Raw genomic sequence first — 25,905 nt, forward strand, 5'->3', positions numbered from 1 at the left:
AGGACAGGCGACCTTGTCTCCCTTGGCATACTCTCTCTCTAATCCCCACTTGAAGGCATGCAGTTCTGTCTTTCCTGAGATGTGGAACAAAGAGTACATAATGCTTTCAAAAAAAAACGACAATCAAAAGAAATACACACACATTTTAAAAACCTGAATAAATTCCTAACTCTGTACGACTCAAGTCAAGCCAAATATTGCCACATCTCAGGGGATTCCTGCTCTTCTCTAAATATCTTTCAACTGAAATAAATTCTGTACTTATGACTCTGGGGGTGGAATTTTGCAAACCATATTTCTGCTCTTCCAGGGCTCGCTGTTGACCTCTGTACACAGGTGGTTGCTTAAGCTGCAAGGATGGACTCGCTTCTTCAGGCTTCTAGCCCACCCGAAGCGCCTGTCAGCACTACCCAATCAATATCCCAGCTGCACATTCATCTAACAGCAGCTTACTCCACACCAAGAACCAGTTTGGGGTTTTTTTTTTTGTGGAAATATGAAACATTTATTTTAGATATCAGACAAGAACAGAGCTAAGTAATCCAGTTTTACTGCAGCATTATAAAAACCGTCCCTTCACCACAGTGTAAGGTTTAAATGCATGTGCACAAGAGGACCTGTGATTTAAAATGCAGGAAGACAGCTGCTGCCCTGCCAAGCACTTCCAGTCCCTCCCCAGGTCCTACTGCAATACTGGTGGTCCCAAGAGTTACAGAAGCAAATCATTTAAAATGATAACAACAAAGCAATTAAAAAGACAAATCAGAATGCCTCAGTAACTGTATGTCCAACTCAAACTTTATCCATTTAAATGTTTTATTAGCCTCCCACTAACAAATCTTTATTTCACTCAAACTTGGAACAATAAATCTTCCATACTGATGTATCTTCCTTGCCTAATCAATTCAGAGGGAAAAATCAAAATGATTAGTAAAGAAAAATGTAGGGGGTTAATACACCTTTTTAATTTTAAATATTTTTAAGGTTTAAAAATTGCTTCAAGTTTTTAATTTCTGGTCGGAAAACATTATCTGAATGAATACCCTAACGGCAAACTGCTGTAAAATGTTTTCAGCTGCATTTGGGGCAAAGGGGAAGGGATTACCTTCAAAGCACCCCAGCTTTCTTTATGAGAAGGTCAGTGGTACACTGGTTTGTATCACTGCAACATCCATGAGGTGATCTAAGTTGCTTTTCCTGCAGCAGGGCTTTATGTCAGAAGGGCATTATGCTTGATCTCCAAATTTGGCCGAGAATTTACTGATGAAATTCCTAACCTTTGGGTTGCTCTGATATTTTGACATATTTGCCGGGTTCTGGGTCACATCCTGGAAGGCCACCATAACTTCTGGATCCTGCATGCCTGCAATGCAGGACCTCTGGATCACTACTAATTTCATTGAGCCTAGGCTTTCCCAGCATTCCAGGCATGCCCCCTCCCATTCCAGGCATTTCTCCAGGAAAATTACCAAGCATTCCCCCAGGAATGGAAAACAGCCATACTGAGAACCTGACTGTCATCTGGCTTCTTCCTCCCTCTGGGCTCTCCCATGTTCTTTCCGAGCCTTCTTAACCCTTTCTACTCTTCCTCTGATCCTGGGCTCTTAACGTTTTCACTCACACTTTCTCCGATGTTCAGCAATTTTCTGGGCCCTTGGCTGAACTTCCTTCAGCACTGCACTAACATCTTCATCATAATCCAGCTTACAGGCAAGGGCAAGATCATGGGCAGCCTCTTCCCAATGGCCCAGAAGTCTGTGTGCTTTCCCCTGCCACTTACTTGTATGGCTGAGCTGAACCAGGATTTATTTCAATAGCTGTCAGTCTCAGATGGCAGCATTTGGCTTCTGTAATTTGGTGAGGACACTGGCTCTCTTGGCATACAAAACTGCCAAACGAGGCTTTAGCTCGATGGCATCTGTGAACAAGTCAATGGCTTTCTGGAGTTCACCATCACTTAGGGCATCAATGGCAGCCACTTTTTTTTATCATTTGCCTGATCCATCATCTCCTCAGTTATCTCTACATTCTCATCTCCCATTTCCTGAGAGGCATCAGCGTCTGGTTCAATCACCTTCACTGTCAACTTCTAGATCACTTTCCTCACTTGATGGGTTTGTCTTTTTGTTTTCCTCCGCCTTCTTAGTATCTGTTTTTTCTTCCTTGGTATTTTCTTCCAATTTAGTTTTATGAGCAGCAGGTAGTATTTTACCCCCAATGCTCTCCAGCTACTCCCCCAGGACGCACATTTTCTCAGTGTGCAGATCACTCTGGTCCTGCTTACATATTTTCACGACGGCTCGAAGCTCGCTCACTTTGCGTGAGTCCGTGGTCTAGAGGCGGCTGGTGCGGCCCGATTCCAGGCCTGGGCAGCGTGATCACATAAAGCTGCCGCGAGGCAGAACAGACTAGAACCTTCCTGGTCACTGGCTCCGCCAGCCCAACAACCTCATGACCCCAGGTCCTTCGCCTGTTCATTCCTACTCCCTCTACCACTGCCCTGCACACTGCTTAGAAACTTCTAGAAATGTGGCTGTTTGTGCTGCTGCCTGTCTCTCTATCCACACATTCTTTTATTAACTCAGAACCAGTGCTCTAGAGGGACCATCCTCCTTTCAAGGAGGCGGGAGCTGTTAGCCTCTGCAAGGAGTCTTTTAGAATAGAATATTCTCTTGCGTGTGGCCATTAAATAGAACATGATCCCTGACGCTGGCCGAAAGAACCAGTTTGATTGTCAGAGCATCCCCCTGGAACCCCCATCAGAGGGCTAGACTCGCTTCAGAGTTCTGGATCCCAGCTGGGGGTCCTTCTCTCAGTGGCTAAATTTTAATAACCTCAACTTCTTTGTTTCTGACCCCAGACTTAGGAGAATGACAAGGAGTTTATAACTAAAAGGTGTGGTGATGATGATGATTTAGTAGGTAAGTCATATCCAACTCTTGCGACTCCATGGACTATAGCCCACCGGGCTCCTCTGTCCATGGAATTCTCCAGGCAAGAACACTAGAGTGGGTTTTCATTTCCTTCTCCAACTAAAAGGTGTATCAGAGCTACAAACAGAAAATATAGCTTTGATCTGCTCTAGCACAGTGTGTGCTTCCTATAGCTGCTACGTCTACAGTGCCCTGAAGTTCTCTTCTCATCCTTTAGTCACCTAAGTAACAACCTGACGTGTGACAGCACGCAGGTGTTCACAAAACTGCCAGAGGAATGGATGAGCCCAGCCTGCACACTGCCTGGTACCACCCTACCCCTCTGACCCTCCACACTCAGCAAGACACAAAGGACAGCTAAGAAGCAGGAGGGCAGCTGTGCCAGTTAAGGAAATGCCAAGTCTAGAGCTGCCCACACAAGCACCTCAGTCCCCAGATGTCTGGGAGCCCCTCCACTTGACACTGGCGGAAGCCACAGTGCCCATATCCAATAAGTAGAAAATAATCAAACTCAGGATTCAAAGGCAATTTACTGGTATCAAAGTGAGTTTCACAGAAGTCAGGACCAACCCTGTACGAACTAAGACCCACCCTTCCTCACCTTTCAAGGCAGAGGACCTCAGCTAGATGCTCTTTAGAAAACAATCTGATAATACGCTCAAAGTAAGCCACACCCAGGTGTGAATGACCCAAACAGAATTTCACAATCATGGTAGAACTCCCAACAACTATACAACCAGCTTCTTCCCAGCCAGGTAATCTCCAATACCCTGATGAAAGATTTAGGGTCCAGCAATTCTGTACACAGCTTGGCAATACTTTGAGGTAACAACTTCACGCATTTGGGCATCAAAAATAATCTATAGAAAAAAGCATGCTGCACACATCAATATTAAGGAAGGTGATTTTCCTGCCAGAGGATACAAATATCCCGTCTCAATCTTTCTCACTTTCACTATAAATCATTTTCAGTAGATGTGAGAACAATAAGACTCTTGATATTGAGCAAAATGGGCAACATTTCTATAGTTCACAATCACATTTTTTTCAAGACAACTGTTTTCCAACAGAAGTTGTATGATTAACTCTATTAATATAAATGACAGAATAAATAGTATGATAATGTGAAACACCTATAATTTTATAATTATAATGTGAATCTTTGGACTTGGATTACAACATGTATCTGGGGCTCTAAAAGACACAATCTTTGGGACTTGCTGGTAGTCCAGTGGTTGAGACTCCACACCTCCACTACTGTGGGGTGCGGGTTGCAACCCTGGTCGGGAAAGTAATCCCACATGCCACGCGGAGAGGCCCAAAAATTAAATAAATAAATAAGTGTGTTGGGGGGGCGGACATGATCTTTTTATAAAAATGAATGTTAGTGTGTTTATATACTAAAAGCAAATATTTTAATTAAAGCATTCTGACTATACATGCCAGCTAACAGCAAAATGAAGTAGATGATATGTACCAAGCAGAAAAAATTATCTCAAGTATTTGTTTTAATCTGCCATAAACCACAGAGATACCTATCAACAATCAGTATAAGGAACACAGTTGATACTCAGCATACTAATACTCTTAATGTTTAAAATATTAACATTCACTGGTCATAATTTACATAAATATATAACCCTAATTGGCCTGATGATCCAAATGAACTAATCAAGTAAACACTTTACAGTAAAGGAGTATATGTGTGCATTCTTAAAATATTAAAATTGTTATAAAAGAGGAAACGTCCCAGTTCTATTTTCTTCTCTCATTATATGTGTGCGTGCGTGCACACACATGCTGTCACTCAGTCATGTCCAACCCATGTGACCCCCATGGACTGTAGCCCGTCAGGCTCATCTGTCCATGAGATCTTCCAGGCAAAGACACTGGAGCAGGTTGCCATTTCCTACTCCAAGGGAGCTTTCTGACCCAGGGATCAAACCCTCGTCTCTGGCGTCTCTAGCATTGGTAGGTGGATTCTTTACTACTTCGCCACCTCGGAAGACAGTAAACCTAAACATCTGCATTTTAAAGTCCTACCTGAGGGGCTTAAGGAGTGAAAGGCTGCTCACTGATGAGGACTAGCTTCCTGGCTATGCGAGTCCCACTGCACACTAACACAGCAAGGGCCCGCTGGTGCAAGCCCTGCCATGACGGGAGGCGGCACTGGGCTTCTCCACCGCCTGTTTATGGCCCGGTTACAACTAACCCGCTGTTATCAATTCAGCAGCAGAAAACAAAAGGCTAGTGTATCTGCAGGAACCACGAGGGCAGGCATTTTAAAAAGCATATACAGGGAACTTGTCTGGTGGTCCGGTGTTCAAGACTCCAAGCTTCCACTGCAGGGGACACAGGTTCAATCCCTGGTTGGAAACAAGCTGCATGGTGTAGCCAAGAAAAGAATGTAAAATAAAACAAAACATAAGCATATAAAAGGCACTCAAAACCCTGACCCAAGTAGTGCCAAATTATTTGTCTGATTACAGAGAACAAATTAAAGTATCTTTTCACCAGTTGTAAAAAAAGAATGAAATCTTGCCATTTGTAACAATGTGGATGAACCCAGGGATACAATGCTAAGCGTGGTAAGCCAGACACAGAAAGGCATAGTGTCACCTATGTGCAGAATCTTAAAAACGATTTGTTTAAAGTAAAACTCGTAACATATTAGAAAGGTGGTTATCAGAGTCTGAGAGGAGGAGGGAAAGAGAATATATGACCAAAGGATGTAAACTTTCAGAAGATAAGTTCTGGTAACCTAATGTACAACAGCTGTTTCTGGTAACCTAATGTACAACAGCTGACTATAGTTAACACAGTGTATACTTGAAATTTGCTAACAAGTATTCTTTCTGACTACCAGAACAAAAACAACAAAGGTAAGGACAGATGTTGGCTTGAGGTAATCATTTCACAATGCATACATACATCAAAACATCACCTCATCCAATTTAAATACTTACAATTTTTATTTGTCAAAAGTTAAAAAATTTTCACTTTGATGACTCAATTAACAATAGGACATTTGTTTCCTAGAGTGCCTTTATAGGATCCTAGAAAATAAAGCAAATGACTTCAATTTTATGCCTGATTTTCTTTTCATGTAGAAAATAGTATGCTAGTTTCTAAACCATGATATACTTAATGCTAGGAATATAACCAAGATGACTACAGTCAAGATTCTCTGAGAGAGTAAAAAAAAAAAAAAAACAACCCAAACTCAACCAACACAGAATGCTGGGCAGTAACACTTCATACGAAGGATGTTCTCTTGCCAACATGTCATAATTCAAAAGTTAGAAAATATATCATTTTAACTTGTAAACACCATCAGTATCAGCAGTTGTATGGGAGAGGGGAGACAAGGAAGGAAATGTCAGTGAAGAAAAGACGAAGTTTGCCTTGCCTGCCAAGCCAAGAAATACGAACTCGAGCCTAAGCTCACCATGATCACACTGGGTGTTTTTTAGAATAATGTGGCAAGGTGGAAAATGAAGAGAGTGAGAGAGAGCATGCACGTGTGTGTGTAAGTGAAGATAGATGTGTTCTCTGATTAATGCAAAAAAAAAAAAAGTACAGGAGCGGGTAAGAGCCCACATACAAAGATAACTGGAAGGATGAGAAACAGGAATAGGTTAAGAGAAGCAGAGGAATTTCTGAGGTTCAATCCACTGGCTTAGTAACAGACTGAATGTCTAAGGGGGTGGGGAGAGACGTAAATGGCAGGCAACTCAGTTAATGTTAGTGTAATTAATAAAGAAAAGAAACACTGGAAATACTGATGCAAGGGAGGGGAGACAGCAAAATGAATATATTCCACCGTAAAATAAAAACTGATTTCAAAATGTCTTCAAGACATCTAAGCAGACTTGGTAGGCAATTGGAGAGACTCGAAACCCAGGACAAAGGCCTTCTTATTAATTATACTGGAAAGCTATATAAAATTTCAGAATACTGCTACTACTCAGCAGTTGTGCCCCCCCCTGTTTTTTTGAGAATTGCTTAAGGGCCAATTTTAAGGCCTAAAAAGGAAAATCAGTTCCAAGATTAAATAATCATAGCTTCTTAATGAAAAGTTTTAAAAAAGGAATCAGATATAATGGAGGCCCAGAGAAACTGACTCGGCCAAGGTCACATAGTTTCTTAACCCTTGAGAAAAAAATAAAAGTCAATGCTGGTTCCTACTCATTATTTACCAGAATTGGCTCAAATTTCTCAGTATCCAGCGATAAAATCCAATCTTTTTTATTTCTGGCTTTGCTGCTAGGCTTACAGGATCTTAGCTCCCTGACCAAGGGCTGAATCCAGGCAGTGGATTCCAGCCACTCAGCAGTGAAAATGCTGAGTTCCTAACCCCTGGACCACCACCGAATTCCCAAAATTCAGTCTTTAAAATAAAAATTTACTGCCCACTGACAATTTAAAAATAATAATGACTCACAAGGCTAAAGAAATTTCTTAAATTTTCGAGAGCAATACAGATTTCAAATGTGATTAGTTTTATGGAAACCAACAGATTTAAAACTGCTTTGCTTCATTCAACATTTAATTTCTTTAAAGTATTTATTTAGAAAAATGTCAGTCCAAAAAAAAAGTCTGTAAGGGAATAAAGTATGGATACGTACTACAATATGGATTAACCTTGAAAACATGCTCAGACACCAAAGCCATATTATGTGATTCCGTGTACATGAAATGCCCAGAATAGGTGAACACACAGAGACAGAAAGTGGCTAAGTGGTGGCCAGGGGCTGAGGGAGTGAGGAGAGAGAAGAACTGCTGAAGATGCAGGGTTTCTTTTTTCAGGTGATGAAAAAGTTCTGTAATTAGATAGTGTTGATAGCTGCACAACTTCGTGAATATGTTAAAAACACAGAATTATACATTTTAAAGAGTGAATTTTATGATATGTGATTTGTACATCAAAAAATGGAAGCATTTGGTTTTCCTTTCATATTCAGTAAGTTTTCATATTCATTTTTATCTACAAAGTGGAGATCAGAACAGCAAAAGAAAGTAAAGGGGAAATAATTATCCATATTACTTGATTATTTTTAGTATGTAACATTCTGTATTACTATATTAATTGGATTTTTAGCAAATGACTATAAATCCATGAACTACACACTTCTAAAGGAAAAAAACCTTCAAATTAAAAGACTGCATATGAAGTGTCTATGGGCCAAGCAAGTAAGTGCTGACTCACATTACGGTTTTAGCACTGCTCAAGTGTCTTCCTAGAGTTTGGTATGTCTAACCTGGAATAACATTCTCCCCACACTCCACTTTTCCCCTTATCTTTCAAAATTCAGCTCCAATGTCACTCCCCTAAAAACCTCTTTCCCTACACTGATCTGGAGGGATCTCCCCACTGAGAATGTCAGCCGTCAACATCCTCACTGATGCCTTTGTTTTCTATATATGATAAGGTAGCTGTACATGTGATTTTAATTCCACCACATTCTACCTCTCTTTGCACTGGAGCCAAGCACATACAAGGCCACTGTTTCTGCAAGGTACACCCTACAAAATCATCTGGAGATCTTAAGACAAAACATAACAAAAAACCAGGCTGGGGCTGACAACTGTTCAATTTATAAATGCCCAAAGAGTTATGATGCACAACCATAAACTAACTGCTCAGATTATAAACAAGTCTTCACAGAAAATATCTTCTAGTTCCTACTACTCAATACATCAGCAACCCGCCCAGTTAAACGGGGAAAAGATTCTGATAAGAAACAGACAAGGTTTGGCCAAGTGTTCTGATTTCTAATCACAGTCAGTGGCAGGAACCTGAATTGAGATCGCAACCCTTTTAGTTTAACCCTTATCTGAACCACCACAATAAAGACAGGGCAGACAGTACTTCACAGGGGTGGGGGGTGGGGGGCGGCGGTTATTACCTAATGGGGACAGCTCTCTTATAACTAAAGGTAAAAGACTGTGCCACCCACTATGAAAAGAAATGACTTCTTTAACGCCAAAGCAAGAATAACCGTATGTGCAAGTGTCGGGGGAATTTTACTGGAAAGTACTTTTCCTTAGTCTCTCTGAGGCAGTGAGGAAATTAAGTAGGTACATACCCTCCAGTGGAAAACACAAAATTCAATTTAATATGTAAACGAGTGTAACATAATCTATTTTTAGGCTTACTGAATGAAAACCATCTTGTTTCAAACTCACACTGGAGAGGTCATGGTCTGAGGCAGTGACACCTCAAACGTATTTCCCCATCTGCTCTGTAGTTCCTTCTCACTGGAACCCCAGACGCCCCCAGATCCAGGGGCCCAGAAGAGCAGGACAGGACCCTGCCGCCCCAGAGAGGCATTCCATCTTGAGGCAAACTACAGTCCTAAACAGGACTCCCGCAGAAGCCTCTAACTAAGCGACGGTAAGGCACTACCCATCTCCCGCACTGGATTTCTGGAATCTATGATGCGTCCGTTTGCTCTCTCTCCCCTTCCAGTATTCGTATTTGCTATTCCCTGTGTCCACGCTCTCCCTCCTCCTTTTCAAATTTAAAAACATTCCTCAGCAGATGCCTTTCCTCTGACCATGGTACTCCAGGTTTTCCTTCTTTCATAACACACCTCACAGTAATTTCCTGTTTCACAACTGTTTCACCAGACAGGGATACCTGTCTTGTTTACCTGGTTTAGTGAATACATACTATGCCGTCAACAAATATCCATTTAATTGAACTGAAGCATGTTTTATGAATGGATGGTAAAAGGCAGACAAACCACAATGGTACAGAAGACTGAGCTTTGGCCTCGGGCTCCTTCTAGCCTACGACGGCCTCTTTGGCCACCATCCAATGGTAAGGGGTGTCTCTGATTTTCCTGAAGAGCTCTCTGGTCTTCCCATTCTATCGTTTTCCTGCTTCTCTGCACTGTTCACTGAAGAAGGCTCTCTTACCTCTCCTTGCTGTTCTTTGGAACTCTGCATTCAGATGGGTGCATCTTTCCTTTCTCTTTCGCCGTTCATTTCTCTTCTTTTCTCAGGTATTGGGAAGGCCTCCTCAGACAACCATTCTGCCTTTTTACATTTCGTTTTCTCAAGGATGGTTTTGATCACCGCCTCCTGTACATTACGAACCTCTGTCCATAGTTCTTCAGGCACTCTTATCAGATCTAATCCCTTGAATCTATTTGTCACTTCCAGTGTATAAGGGATTTGATTTAGGCCACACTTGAATGGCCAAGCGGTTTTCCCTATTTTTCTCCAATTTCAGTCTGAATTTTGCATTATGAAGCTCAAGCTGGAATCCAGATTGCCGGAAGAAATATCAATAACCTCAGATATGCTGATGACATCACTCTAATGGCAGAAAGCAAAGAGGAACTAAAGAGCCTCTTGATGAAGGTGAAAGAGCTGGCTTAAATCCCAACATTCAAAAAACTAAGATTATAGCATCCGGTTCCATCACCTCATGGCAAACAGATGGGGGAAAAAATGGAAACAGTGACAGAGTTTATTTTCCTGGGCTCCAAAATCACTGCAGATGGTGACTGCAGCCATGAAATTAAAAGACGCTTGCTCCTTAGAAGAAAAGCTATGACAAACCTAGACAGCATATTAAAAAGTAGAGGCATTACTTTGCCGACGTAAACAAAGGTCCATATAATCAAAGCTACGATTTTTCCAGTAGTCACGAATGTGAGAGTTGGGACCATAAAGAAGGCTGAGTGAAATGAACTGATGCTTTCCAACTGTGGTGCTGGAGAGACTCTTGAGTCCCTTGGACAGGAAGGAGATCAAACCAGTTAATCTGAAAGGAAATCAACCCTGAATATTCATTAGGACTGAAGATGAAGCTCCAATACTTTGGCCACCTAATGCAAAGAGCCAACTTCTTGGTAAAGACCCTGATGCTGGGAAAGATTGAGGGCAGGAGGGGTAAGAGAGGATGAGATGGGTGGATGGCATCATTGACTCAACAGACACGAGTCTGAGCAAACTCAAGGAGACAGTGAAGGAAAGGGAAGCCTGGCATGCTGCAATCCATGGGGTTGCAAAGAGTCAGACACGACAGAGCAGCTGAACAACACGGTGACTGAACAACAGGCTAAGGAGGTAAAGGGGACAGTAATCCCAATGACCCTTAAAGGTCACTAAAAACACACTGACTTTACAGCAATATCGTTTTCCTTAGTATAAACTACAAAGAAATCTTAGAAAGCCATGAAGATATAAAAAGCACCCATAGTCTCAAGACACAAAGATAACATTTATTGCCCTTCTTTCTAGTATTTTTCTAGACTACAGAGCCTTCAACCACTGGATTGTGACAGACTCTTAAAAACAGAAACCGATTTGCCCAAAACAGACTAAGCCTCTGACACTGGCATATTGTGACACCACTGGAAACTAATGCTATCCCGCGCTAAGTCGCTTCAGTCACGTCTGACACTGCGACCCTATGGACTGTAATCCGCCAGGCTCCTCTGCCCATGGGATTTCCCAGGCAAGAATACTACTAAAGGAGTTTGAAAATATGAAGACAAAACAGTCAATTAAAATTAAAAAAAGGCAAAATATGTCAACATTAGATTCTGAAATCAGTACCTAAATGTACTTCAAATTATTGCCAAATCCTAATTATTCAGAAACATCTGAGCTACAGGCCAACCCCAAATTATAAAAATGTCTATTCCTAAGTATCTCCAGGGGATTTTACAATAGCTACATCCGGAATTTTAACAAACATACAACACCCTGAATGGTGTGGTGCAGCTCTTGAAAAACTTGATGACGAAGAATTCCTTCCGTAGATTCCCAGTTCCCCAGGTCTTCCAACCACACGTTTAATAGTTTCTGTCGCCTGAAATGCCAGCCACAGATCTCACTCTCTTAGACTACGGTGATCCTACATCCTTCGTAATCTACAAACCAAACATTACTACTTAATATTAAAAAGACCAAAACCAAAAAAACTTCACTTGGGAAGCATTTTTAAAAGCTGCTAAGATTTTAACTGAAGTTAACTGAACCCCTATTTTTCATATCCTAATTTGTAAATCCACAGATGTCCTGTATTACATTTGCAAATAAACCAAGAAGAAATCTTTAATAAGGGGGGTGGGGGGGGAAGAATCCTTATTTCTTAATGTAACACTGCTACATACACTATGCCTTTCAGATCTATTTTGGTTTTAGCAAGTAAAATCATGTAACATTAAGCAGCCACATCAGAACCAGGTTGACTAGAACTGTAATGTCCAAAGCCCCTGTTGAAAGCAATCCTCATTTCCTTGGTTCTGCTGTTTATTTCTATACTGTTTATGCATCCATAACTCAGACTCAAATGTATGTTCAGAATCCATACTACTTGAATCCAAGGCAGGGAAGTTATTTTCTTCTTAAATCCATTTACACACAGGTAAAACAAATCACTATAGACAGCACAGGGAAAAAAGTATAAATACTAACTTGCCAGCCAGGAATCTTAGTCATTCGATTTCTTTGGCCTACAGTCTCCTCATCAGAGAAGTAGGATAATGTTCTCTACTGTACACAGCTGGCAGTCATCACAAGTGTGGAAAAAACTCAGAACCTCTACAAAGCAAATGAGAAATACTTCTCATACAATTATTTAGAAGGCCGGTTACACAGGAAGTACTTAATAATTTGACAAAACTCAATTTCTATTGTGTGAGTTGATCAATCAGGCCTGAACAAAGTGCATGACAAAGAGGAGCTTAAAAAAACTCAACTGACTGCTATTTTTAACCTACTTTCGATTATGCCTACATTCCATAATCAAAACATTAGGTAGCATATTAAACAATATCCATACAGACTGAAAGTTTAATCACTACAGTGATTAAACAGTAGTTCAGGGACTCCAACCTAGAATCCATGGAGACTGAGGGAGTTCACAAATAAGCTTGTCAAGAACCTGAATGCCCAGAAGTCATATGCAAAAAAATACAGCTGACTGTACTAGGAAGAAGCACAGAGGATTCTTAAATTGGAACAACCACCAAAAGAGCTAAAAACCAGTTTCTACTCATATTTTTACTATATGGGGTTATCTGCTTCCTAAAAATGTTTTCATTACAATTTATAACAAGTGCATCTTCAGATCATGGTAAGTTTTTCATGCCTTTTTTTTTCTTAAATGGGAAAAAAACCCATCATCAGCCAAAGATTTTCAGGGCTTAAAAAAGGGGTTGGTTTTCTGAATTACTTTTCTTACTAAAAACTACCTTATGTACTAATGATATTAAAATATGTATCACTTTTAGTGACAAAAAACCTATTTTTTCAAAATAAAAATTATTAAAATAAAAAACAGAACTCAAGACTCAGTACAACATCAGATTACATTTTTAAGAATTTGAAACTAAACCTCATGAAACAGAAAAACAAATTGTAGGAAAAACTGATGAAACTCTAATCTCAGAAGGTTGGTTTGCTAGGTTTTAATCAAATAAGTCAACTCCTTGAGTAACTTAGTAACTGTTTGCTTAGGCTATATTTTATTGATTTCATGATTAATTTTGAGAAGAAAATTAAAGGAATATCATTCTGTCAATGTAACATGTAAAACACACAAATTTGTTTTTAACCAAGCCGCAACTACAGATCTTTTATCTGTTCCCAAAATAACTCTGATTCTTTATGACAGATAGATTAAGGAGGACCTTTTATTTTAGGGAGCTTTCACCCTATGTGACTTTAAGCTTTAATTGCTCTGTCATTTTTATATAAACTAAAAGACATTTAGCTCGGGAAAAAGAGGAAAGAAAAGCAAATTCTATAATTCAAGCTAAACACATAACTGCCAAGATTCCGTGTAACTCATATATTTGCAAAATATCACTGTGTAAGACTACATCACAGCAGTTTGTATAGCAAAATACAGGGAACAATCTAGAAGTTATCAATATGCAATTAGTAAAATGAAGGTCTAACCACAAGGTTTCTCAAAACAGTCCTTTAAAAAAAACTAGTCACCTCAAAGATATATTTAGGGGCAAAGGGAGGAATTAAGATACAGTATTTACTTCATGTGTGTGTGCGAAGTCGCTTCAGTTTTGTCAGACTTGGCAATCCTACTGTAGGTAGCCTGCCAGGCTCCTCTGTCCATGGAATTCTCCAGGTAAGAATACTGAAGTGGGTTGTCATGACCTCCTCTTAGCAGGAGGGTTCTTTACCAATAGTGCCACCTGGGAAGCCCATTTATTTGGGGAGCAGGGGAACAGGCCGAACATAGACTCACGAAGTCTCTCTGGTCTTTCAGGAAAAACATACAATAAAAGTTGTGGCTGTCTGGGGAGGGGAACTAGAATGCTGAATAAGAGTCTTAATCTTCCTCTACGTATCCTTCAGAACTTTTCAAAGGTGCTCTATGTATTTCCTAGTCAACAAAAGACTGATTTGTTTTTAATGAATCTTATGGGTAGAATTAGAAACTTTCAGCTCAGACATCAATTCAGATAGAATCTACTAGGCAGTGACAATAAATTATATGGAATAACTCTCCTAAAGTTTTCTTCCAAAAAGATTGAATAGCATTCATTCAATCAGTATTTCAAAGTCTAGGCATTAGATTTGTAGATTATGCGTTGGAGGGATCTGAGCAAAATCGTGCCTTCATGGAGTTTCATGGAGAGTAGAGACAAAGAGTAAATAATGTGACTTTGAGTAATGATGAATGCTATACTGAAGAGAGGGAAACAGGGGATAAAGAGCAATTATGGGGGAGGAGCGAGGACCGTGTTTTAGGACAGTTTAGGTAAACCTCTCTGAGGACAGAACATGTAAGTCGAGAACTGAGTAATACGGCAAAGTTAGCAATGCAATAAACAGAAGGAACGCCCTGTGACAACATGCAGAGCCTCTTACTGTTCAGGGTACAGCAAAGTGGCAGGATGGCTGCAATGGGGCGACCTAAGGAGAGAAATGCAGGATGTGGTCTCAGAGGGAGGTAGATCCCAGATGCATGGAGAGCCTTGTAGCTAGGAGGAAACAAAGTCAAGATTCTAAATGCAATGGAAAACCTTTGTGGAGTTCTAAGTGGCAGAATGACTAGATTTGTATTTTTAAAAGTAACACTAGCTGCTGTTTAAAAGATCAATACAGTAGGCCAGGCAACAAATGATGGAACTGAATAGTGGTTTCAGACAGACAGGGAAACGTATCTGATTCAGGGGTGGGTGTGGGTGTCGGTATGTGTTAGTGACTCAGCCATGTCCAACTCTTTGCAATCCCGTGGACTGTAGCCCACCAGGCTCCTCCGTCCATGGGGTTTTCCAGGCAAGAATACTGGAGTGGGTTGCCATTTCCTTCTCCAGCGAATCTTCCCAACCCAGGGGTCAAACCCAGGTCTCCCACATTGCAGACAGGCTCTGAGATTTGAAAAATAGAGCCTACAGAATTTACTGCTGGATTAGAAATGGGAATTTGACCGCAATAGCAACTGGGTGATGAGTAATTTTAAAAATCATCTTTATGTGTATAGTTACAGTTGTTAAGGTACTTTTTTACATGCATTATGTCATTTCACAATAACAAGAGGCAGGGGAAGGTCCACTGGGTCAAGATCCAAGTTCTGCCTCCTCTGCTAGCTTTGAAAAGCCCTAGGAAAAGTCCTTTGAATGGGCTTTTAGGCCCTAAAACAGTATCGTTCACTTCACAAGATTTCTGCAGGTACCAAGTGGTTGAAGTCTTTTGCAAATGTAAATAATGCCCTTTTTGAGGCAGAAAGCATCACACTGGCCAGTGAGAGACACTATGTTCCCATCATTCAGGACAGCAGTACCCCCCTGCCACCACCATTATATTCCACATAGAACCTTGTATTGTAGTTGACAGAAAACAGGCAAACTTCTTAATTCTGATATAAAATATAAACGTGTTCACCAACTATGGAAAAGCCTACATAATATAAGCATGGGCAATAGGGAAAAAAAATTGTGTAATCTTTCAATCCATCCTAGAAATTAGAGAAAACAGTTCCTTTCGCTATAAATGGCATTGAAGTAAAACCACCTCTTGCAAGATAAAATGCAAACCAAGGAAACTTTCACTAGAGATGTTATCACCAAGACGTCAACTTATTGCTTCAAGTCCTATCTGTAAGTTCATAGAAAAGTCCCACAGAATTTATTTTTCCCATCCAAGGCTTTCATATTATTGCAGAATATATCCAGCCTTAAGCAAAAATGGAAAAAATATATGTAAAGTCTTTAGTTCATTATGTATTTTTGAGAGTTATCTTGAATGTCAATGTGTACCGTCTACTTATACTTAGTCGATAACCTGAATACCAGCAAATAAAAATCCAAGGATATTTGGTGTATAACCCTATCCTCCATCCCTCATATTCAACTGGGGCCTCAATAAACATGACCATTGCGGCCATGCGATTGTATTAAAACTGAAACCACATCGTAAGTACCCTCCAAAGCACACAGCCATTAAACTGCCTTGGACAGAGTCGAAGACAAATCTTTAACACAACAAATGAAGGTTTGCTTCATGCCACATTAGGAAGGGTCATATCATTCAGACTCCAGAGCACAATGACAATCTGTTCTACTTCTGTACTTTCTAGTAAGCCTTTCTACCTTACAAAACACGTCGTATTTCTCTACATGAAGAACCTTTAGGTCAGAGACACCCCATCTGAGATATATTTCACTGCAACTGCAGGAACACTACACAATACATCATCCTTCAACAGGTCTATCACTTCACTTAGCTTGCCATCTTCCCCTAAACTTTAACGACAAGTTAAGTTAAATACACGTTCACCAGGTTATAGCAAGCAAACGATTTTGCAATTTAGGCACTTGAACTCGCATAGTGAGCAACACAGAGGTTCAGCTAATTTCCTTCATTAAAAATGATCAAAAATTCTCAAGGTTTTGTCTTCGTGGACTTCAAGGAACATTTCACATCTGAGTATTTGATGTTTCTGTAAAGAACTTACAAAACCAAGATGAATTTTCTATGGTTCCATTCGTACTTGTCAAAGTATATATTCATAAGAAACCAAAAAACTATTTTTAAAAAGTGCAGGAAATACAGAGGCAAAGTATTTCACAAGGTCCCCCATACTCTTTCCCCCAATTCCCGCCCGGTCTCGCGTTAAAACAATTTCCTGCAAACAGAAACAGCTCTAGAAGAGTTTGCCAAGCAGAGTAAAATCACTTCGCTGAGATAACGAACGGAAACGCATTTAAAGCAGAGGAGATCGCGGAAGCGAGGGCGGCGGGGCGCGAAGCCCCCACGTCCCCGGACCCCAGCAGGAAGGGGCGAGCATGTGCCGGGCGCTGCAGGACGCGCGGCCCTCCCGGAGCCGCCTCCTGAGGCACAGGGCCCCGCCCGGCCTCACCGTCCCGGTTCATTCATTCTGAACCTGCGGCTACCGCACCCCTGCACTCCCGCCCCGGCTGAGATGGGGCTCCGAGGCCGAGTGACCGCGTCGGGCCACAACTCCTGCCCGGAGTCCGGGCCCCACCGCGATTCCCGCGCGCCCGCGGCCTCTGCTCTGGGGTGGTCTGAGAGGCCGCGGAGGCCCGTGCCCAAAACCAGAGTCCCGCAACACCGCAGCCCCACCCTCTGCCTAGGAGCGGGCCAGGCCTTCCTCGCTCGCGGGGGAGCCTCCTGGGGGCCCCCGATCGCCGCCACCCGGGTGCCCCACTGCGGCCGGAAGTCTCCCCGGCGCCCCCTCCCCAGCACCCGACTTCCCTCGCCGCCGCGTCCAAACCCTCTCCGCGCTGCCTCGGGCCTCCTACCGCGGGCCGCGGGCCGGAGAAAGCGAGGGGCCGCGCTGCGCGGTACGCCGACAGGGCAAGAGCAGAGCCGGGAGGCCCAGGCGGTTACCTTGATAATCCTACGGGGCAGCCCGGCCATCTTGTCAGATCCCGAGTTCGGCCTCTAGTCTCGTCTCCGGCTCCGCTCGCCTCACGCACGAGTGGAAGTCCCAGGCTCCACTTCCGGGGGACGTTGCCGCGCCCGCCGCCGCCGCCGCCGCCGCCGCCGCCGCCGCCAAGGCCCCTCGGGAAATGTAGTTCCTGCTCGGGCGCGGGCGGGCTTCCCTCGGACCTGGCCCCCTCCCCCGCGTTCCCCGCCCCAGCCTCGGCCTGGGGGTGGCGGAAGTGACGCGCCGCGGCGGGGCAGGGACTTGGGGGAGGCGGCACGGGGCGGCGCGGAGCTCCGGCGCTCGTGGCCGAGCCTGCCGCGCGCTGGTGGCACTGAGTGGTCCGCGCCCGGCAGGCCTCTTATCCGCGGCCACGCCCGCGCCACTGGGCAACGTAACAGAGGCCTGGCCGCCGACGTAACCCATTCATCCGTTCGTTGGCTCATTCAACGTTACTGCGTTGCGCGCGGTCTGGGCTAGCGGTGGGCAAAAGACAGGTCAAATTGATCGCAGGCTCTTTCCTCAAAGGGAAGCGAAACACCGAAACTCCCAAGTAGGGTCTCGAAAGTTTTCCAGTAAAACTCTAGCCAGAATTTTGGTGCCTAAATTTTGCATAAGTCGAGCCTTTTCTATACACCCCTTAGTCCTAGGAAAGCTAAAAGAAAAGGATTTGGAGAGAGTTTGGGGCAGGGAAGAATGGCTTCTGAATGCCTGGCCCTAGCGGTTGACTTGCCTATTGGATCGCTGGAGGAATGACCTAGGAGAGGATTAGAGAGTAATCCCTAAAAGAAGGATTACCCTTAGAGTGCCGGGGTGCTAAAGGATTAAAGTGAGGGTACCCGAAAATCGGATTGTTGGGAAACCATTTCGTAACACCCTGATGATTGATTGCTTGCTCTGTGATGGACTTTATGCGGTATTATTTTACTTTCACATCATAGCAACCTTAAGGTGCTTCCTCCACTTTACAAATGAGGCTCAGAGACATTCACTTTTCCCAAGGTTGTGTGGGAAGTTTTGTTCCGAGGCAGATCTACCAAAACATGGACCCCTTAACTACTTAGCTATGGAGTTTACTCGCCCAGTAGCACAGACAGTAGACGGTGACTAAAAAAGTACCCGGTGCTGTGTTAGTGGATGAGGTTACAAAGAGGCTGACCCTGCCTTCCAAGAACTAAAGAGTACAGTGGAGAATAGCGACAAGTCAACAATTACAATTCAGTGCGTTAAGGGCCATAGTAGAGGTTCCTTCAAGATGTTATTTGAACACAGGCATTAATTGCTTCAGAAGTCAGAGAAGTCTCCTCAAAGGAGAAGTGGCATCCTTAAAGATGAAGAAGAATCTAACTGACTTGGTCAGGGGAGCATGCCAGGCCTAGAAAGCCTGTGAATTGCACTGAGCTATAAGAAAAAAAAAAAATTAGTGCATTAAAGAATTGAGAATATGAATGCAAGAAACCTAGTAAGAATAATAAGAGAAATGTCATTAGCGTGATGCTAAATGATTACATGGACTATCTCATTTAATGATGAAGTGTATCAGGTAGGCTGTCTTATTACTGTTGTTTTTTAGATGAGAAACCAAGCCTCAGAGGCAATAATGAGAACTTTGAATAGCTAGAACTCTGAAATGAGTAGTTCTGTCATTAGAAGAATTTGGGAAGGTAAATGACATTGGACAGAGACACTGGGCAGAATATTTCAGAGAGGTCCAGGAACCCACCTTGATAGAAAGGCAGAGTGAATATGGGATTAGAAGGGTTCTAGTCCAGTTATCTAGCGCATAAAAAAATCAGCTTCAATTTAGTGCTGAAAAGGACAATAATCATTTATTTAGTACTTGAATCTGCAATTTGGGCAGGGCTTGGCAGGGAAGGCACATCTCTCTACATGCTGTGTCAGCTTGGGCAGCTTGACTGAACCAGAAGCACTTCCAGGTTGGCTCACATAGCAGGCAAGTTGGTACGCGCTGTTAGTCCTGCTCCAAGTGGGCCTATCCCTGGAACAGCCTGGGCTTCCTCACTACCTTGTGGCTGGGTTCCAAGAATGAGTGTTCTAGCAGGCAGAAGTGGAAGCTGAATCACCTTTTTTTGACCTAGCCTTGGAAATCAGGTAGCATCACTCCCGCCATAATCTATTGGTTGACTTCTCGTCATAAAAACCCACCCAGTTTGAAAACTAGGGCACATGGCCCCCCTCTCTTGAAAGAAGAGTGGCAACTTCTAGAAACTAGCAGGGTATACATATGATAGAAAATACGATTGTGGCCAACTTTGAGAAACACAAACTGCCACAGGTATATTTGTCACAATGTGTTTACAAGCCCCCTGCCTTAGAATCATCCACAACACTGGTTAAAATAGCATTCCTGGAGCCCTTTTCCAGAGATGCTAATTTTCTAGGTCAGTGCTGGGGCCTGGAACTCTGCATGTAAACATCATGTGTAATGTTGATAGATCCTAAAATTTGAGAAGGAAAGATTTTGAATAAACAGCAAAAATGTTGCCAGTGCCTTCTTTTGGCTATTCTGTATCAGAATGGATAGTGAGAATCCTGGAGGTTAAGAGTGAGAGCACTGAAGCCCCACCTAGATTTGAAAACAATTTGCTTAACTTGTCTGATCTTTTGTTCACCTATAAAGTGTACTTCATGTGCTTATTGTGAAAGTTCAACGATATACAAATATGTATATTAAGTACTTAGAACACTTTATAACATATAGGGCTATTATTTTTGTAATCTTGATGAGAACCATGTATAGTTTTCCATAGGAAAGCAGATTTTTTTGTAAAGCACTTTAAGCAACTAGTTCTTTTGTGTTTTTGGCTGTGCTGGGTCTTCACTGCTGCATGCAGCCTTTCTCTAGTTGCGTTGCTTGGGCTTCTCATTGCCATGGCTTCTCTTGTTGTTTTGACGTAGGTTCTAGACACAGGCTCAGTATTTGTGACACCCTGACTTAGTTGCCCAGCAGCATGTAGGATCTTAGTTCTCAAACCAAGTATCAAACCCATGTCCAGATTCCTAACCACTGGACCACCAGGGTAGCCCAGGAAACCAGATCTTTTAAAACTTGACAGTATAGATTGGCCAAGATCAGTTTGATGGCCTGAAATTCTCTTAGATAAATATTATATATATATAAAATATAATATACCCCCCAGTGGCTCAGCAATAAAGAATCTGCCTGCAATGCAAGAGACACAGGAGACAATCCCTGGGTCTGAAAGGTTCCCTGGAGAGGGCATGGCAAATGGCAATCCACTCCAGTATTCTTGCCTGGAGAATCCCAAGGACAGAGGAGCATGGTGGGCTACAGTCCATAGGGTCACAAAGAGTTGGACATGACTGAAGCTTCTTAGCATGCACTCATATATATATACATATATATACACACATATATATATAAATGTCTTTACCCTTTTTTTCCCCCTTTGAGAACAGCTCACACTAATCTGGAAAATAAAATCCAGACTTCTGATTTATGTAAGTCCTGTAGAACAGGATCTATTTCAGAAGAACAGGTTGCCACAGGGCTGAGATGCAGTGTTTATTCTCAGGTTAGAAAGCTGGTTAAGAATCTTAACATATTTATAAAATACAGAAAAAATAAAGATATCCACAAAACAGCTGGAGAACAGTAGTAAAACAGACTTTTACTCTGTGATGGATAGGGAAGCCTGGTGTCGCAAAGAGTTGGACATGACTGAGTGACTGAACTGAACTAAACTGAACCTTTGGATTTTGAATGTGTTACCTATTCACAACATAAAATAATCCAGTTCACTAATTTCAAGAGTCTAAAAGGTGTTCAAAGTTCTTCACATGCTGTCCAAGAATGATATCACAGGGACTTCCCAGGTGATTCAGTGGTTGGGAAGCTGCCTTGCAATGCAGGGGACACAGGTTCCATCCCTGGCTGCAGAACTAAGATCCTTCATGCCAAGGAGCAGTTAAGCCCACGTGCCACAACTAGTGAGAGCCCCTGAGCCATACTAGAGAGACTTGTATGCCGCAGCGAAATATCCCACATGATGCAACAAATATCTTTCATGCTGCGACTAAGACCTGATACAGCCAAATAAATATATACATAAAAAGAATGATATGCAACTAAAGAAAAAAGGGGAAAAAAGCTAATTTTTAAAAAAAGAATGATATCATGTACTCAAAATTCAAAAGATGCCGGTCCATGGTATTGAATGAATAAGAGCGACCAAATAGCCTCACTAAACTGAACAGCGCTAGGCAGAACTCTTCCCTAGTTAATCTTTTCTTTGGCTCTTCATCAGACCTACTTCTTGTCTAGGTTTTTTTTTTTTTTTTCCCCAGGCTCTGCTCCTTTCAGAACTCAAACTCCAAGGGCCTTTGCACTATAATACAGGGAAGAGGGCCCAAGAATGCTGTGTTGGAGAATTTAGAGGACTCCTGTTCTATGCAAATCTTACTCTTCAAAATACTGTTTTAGTGCTTCCTGTTCCTTCCCCAGCCCCTCCCACGGATATTTCAGATGTTCACTGCATGCCTGCTAAGTCAGTCATGTCTGACTCTTTGTGACCCATGGACTGTAGCTCACCAGGTTCCTCTGTCCATGGAATTTTCTGGGCAAGAATACTGAAGTGGGTTGCCATAATATCAGAAGCATATGTACTATTTACCCTGCAGGTAATATCTTAGGACATTTCTACCTGAGCTCCTTAGAGTCATGGATCTTCTCTATCTCGGGCATCTCTGGATCCCTGGGACGTAGCTCAGGGCTAGGTCTACATGAGACCTCCCAAAAAGAACTGGTCAAGGAAATTAATTCATGAGTTCAGGCTGAAGACAAGCACCTGTTTGAGAACGGCTGCCTAAATTCCTCATCCATAAGTGGTTGCTTACAGAAAACACAGGATGTTGATGTTCATCCCTAAACTTTTCAAGTTGACTTCCTGGAGGACAACAGAATTTTTTGTTTGTTTATTTGTTTTTTCTTTCACAAGCTGTCTCATGCTTTTTAAAGACAGAGTAGATCAGTTTGGAAAATGATAGATCGGTCACCTTTAATAGAGGTCCTGTTTCTATTATGAGCAATAGCCTTCAGGTAGAAGTATTTGTTGGCAATACACTTTTTGTTTCTTAACGAATAAGAAAACTGTTTCATGGGTGATCAAGACAGAAGTATCTCTGAGAAGAGGGTTCATGAACACTGACTCAGGGAGGAAGTTGGTGGGGGAGGAAGAAAAGGCTGCACACTGATTTTAGAAAAGAAAAGAAAAAAAAAAACAAAAACCCTGCTGCTTCATATTCATGACTTCAACATAAATAGCTGAGCACTGACAAAGTGTTAGCCCACACAATGCCAGCCTATGAGAAGGAACCCAGTGAAGTCATCCAGGGTCATAGGAGCACTATCTCAAGGTGGAAAGACTCTGGAAAGATGAGACCTAAGAGGATCAGGGTAATAAGACTGGCCTTTTTTCACCACTTGATGCTTTACCAAGCACTTTTGAACGCTATCTTACCCACAGGAAGCTTTAAGTGCATGCACCCCTAGAGACATTAGCCCCTTGTTAATTCTGAAGGAGGATATTCCTCTCTTTGGGCCAGTTCCCAGTGGAAACAAGATTCCAGAGGATGGTGACTCAAGGGTTGCCCAGAAGCCGGACTGGAACAGGAACTCTGAAAGCAAGGCTTTTCCCCAGGCCTCCGTGTGTCACTCTTCCAGGTACCCCAGAGAGCAGTTGCCCAAGGTGACTCCACCTGTGAGCGCTTACTCAGCCTACCCAGTCTAAGCTCTTTCCCCACATCTTCTCCTCTGGTGTGCCCTGCCCAAGTTTCTTGTCAGAACACTCCCATCACCTTTCTTCCTCCACCCATCACTGATCTCTCTCCAGTCCTACTGACCTCTCAAACGCTTCTCACTTGTGTCTCTCTCTTTCTGCAGAAAGTGCTGGCCTGCTTCCAGCATGATTAGAAGTGTTCTGAAAACTTTGTTTTGCTGTGCAGTACAATGATTTGGGCTGTAATATGCTCTGAAGCTGGAGAGGGCAATGGCACCCCACTCCAGTACTCTTGCCTGGAAAATCCCATGGATGGAGGAGCCTGGTGGGCTGCAGTTCATGGGGTAGAGAAGAGTCAGACACCACTGAGCAAATTTGCTTTCACTTTTCACTTTCATGCATTGGAGAAGGAAATGGCAACCCACTCCAGTGTTCTTGCCTGGAGAATCCCAGGGACGGTGGAGCCTGGTGGGCTGCCGTCTATGGGGTCACACAGAGTCGGACACGACTGAAGCAACTTCGCAGCAGCAGCAGGCACACTCTGAAGCAGAGGTTTTCAAACTTTGGAGTGGAAATCACCTTAGGGGCTGGTGAAACATACAGGTGCAGGAGCCCCATCCAAGATTTTGAGTGCAAGTCACAGGCGCCTGTGATTTTAACAAGCTCCCTGGATACCACTGAGAGGTCCAAAGCTTGAGCATCACTGTCCAATATTATCTGATCTGCTCCAGAAAGCAAAACAGTTATAAGACCAAGCTTGATTTATACTTCTCTTGTTCCTGTTTTTCTAATTCCTTTTGGCCCAATACCCATATCTTTCCTCCTATCTGTTCTAATTCACTTGGTTCAAGTGTTAGATATTCCAGATTGTTGGGGTTTTAAGTTGGTCCAGGTGTTCGGTGTTCCAGATTGTTGGGTTTTGAGGAAGCCAATAAATAAAACCTAATTTAGGTTCCTGAAATTATAACCCATTGAAAGAGATGGAGACCAAAACATTGTCTTCATTACCAGTAAAGCTAATGGAAGAAAACAACTCTAAGTCTGCAGTGCTTTGAGCTTATTAATAGTTCCCCAACCTGCTTTCCACTTGCAGGCATAGCCACCCAATTGTTTAGCACGGTCAGGCAGCTGCAGGCCCCTTAAACCAAGACAGAGGAGATAGGCAGGCATAAGAACAGAAGACAGGCTGGGGGAAAGAAAGGAAGAAGAGAAAGGAAGGAGGAAGAAGAGAGAAGGAGAAAGGAAAAGAGAGGGGAAAGGGAGGGGAGGTAGAGAAAGAGAAGCGGGAAAGAGACACGGCTGAGAGGACCCAGTTCTTTATTTTAAATTCACCAATTAGGAAACTTACTCCTGTTACCTTCTAATCACAAAACAACTGACATTTTCTTAACCTCCTGCTTGCTTTCTATCTCGGCTTCCCAAAGGCAACCTCAGCCCACAGTCTGGACAATCTCATCATTGCTCTGAAAATCCCGTGATCCATCATACCTATGTTCTCTCTATCATCTTCACATCTTGTTGCCTTGTCACTGATGTCATGTTGCCTTTTCACCCATGCATATTCTTACTTGCTATGTGTCTAGCAGCACATATCACCTCTTCCTGCTTCCTTCATTCTCTACCTGTTACAACGTATTAGGTCCTCCCTAGGAACTGTTGTTGTTGTTTGTTTGTTTGTTTGTTTTTATGAGCAAGATAGAGAGGACTTGCCTGGTGGTCCAGTGGTTAAGCCTCTGTGCTTCCACTGAGATGGCATGTGTTCAATCCCTGGTTGGGGCACTAAGATCCCACATGCCCAGGGTTCCTGGGTGCAGGCATAGAAATTGACTCCAACTAAAAGATAAGGAATTTATTGGGAGGACATCTGGTGGTTCATATGGTCACAGGGAAGGCTGCAGACCAGGCTCAAAATACAAAGGGTGCTGACATTCCGGAGCTGCACAAGGACAGGAACCTGGGGACTCACTCACCAGTTCCCTGTTGGGCGCTTCTCCGGTGCCCTCCTCCGCCTGTGGGTGCTCCTGAGTCCAGAGCTTCTCAGATTCAGATGCCCGTTTCTGACTAGGGTGGGCTGATGCGTATGGGAGACTTGGATCTAATCGCACCTTATACTGACTTTCAAATATCAGCGTTCAGCCCTTTCCTCACCCCCGCTTCCTGAATAGGTGGTGACACCAATTGTTTGAGCCTTGGTACAGCCTGCAGGCTTAACTTCGGTCTGCTCAATCAGGTGCCATTCTTGCATCTCTTGCCGTTCACCTCTGTTCTCGTTGTTTGAGCATAATTTTGGAAAGTAGAGGACAAAAACATCTTTATACCAATAAGAGCATTT

At 42.8% G+C, this 25,905-nt stretch overlaps 1 protein-coding gene and 1 pseudogene across 1 annotated transcript in view; both read right to left on the minus strand.

Moving 5' to 3' along the window:
- Positions 1-18,187, minus strand: part of UBE2N (ubiquitin conjugating enzyme E2 N) — a 41,704-nt gene extending 23,517 nt beyond the window's left edge. Inside the window, exon 1 of the mRNA XM_069584186.1 lies at positions 17,778-18,187. Within this exon, the coding sequence (XP_069440287.1) occupies positions 17,778-17,807 (30 nt within the window). The 5' untranslated portion in view covers positions 17,808-18,187. The remainder of the gene's footprint in view (positions 1-17,777) is intronic.
- LOC138435189 (hsc70-interacting protein pseudogene) lies at positions 1,227-17,299 on the minus strand (annotated as a pseudogene).
- Positions 18,188-25,905: the final 7,718 nt, after the last annotated feature.

The sequence above is a fragment of the Ovis canadensis genome, chromosome 3 (genome assembly GCF_042477335.2).
Source record: "Ovis canadensis isolate MfBH-ARS-UI-01 breed Bighorn chromosome 3, ARS-UI_OviCan_v2, whole genome shotgun sequence".
NCBI classification, from domain to species: Eukaryota; Metazoa; Chordata; class Mammalia; order Artiodactyla; family Bovidae; genus Ovis; species Ovis canadensis.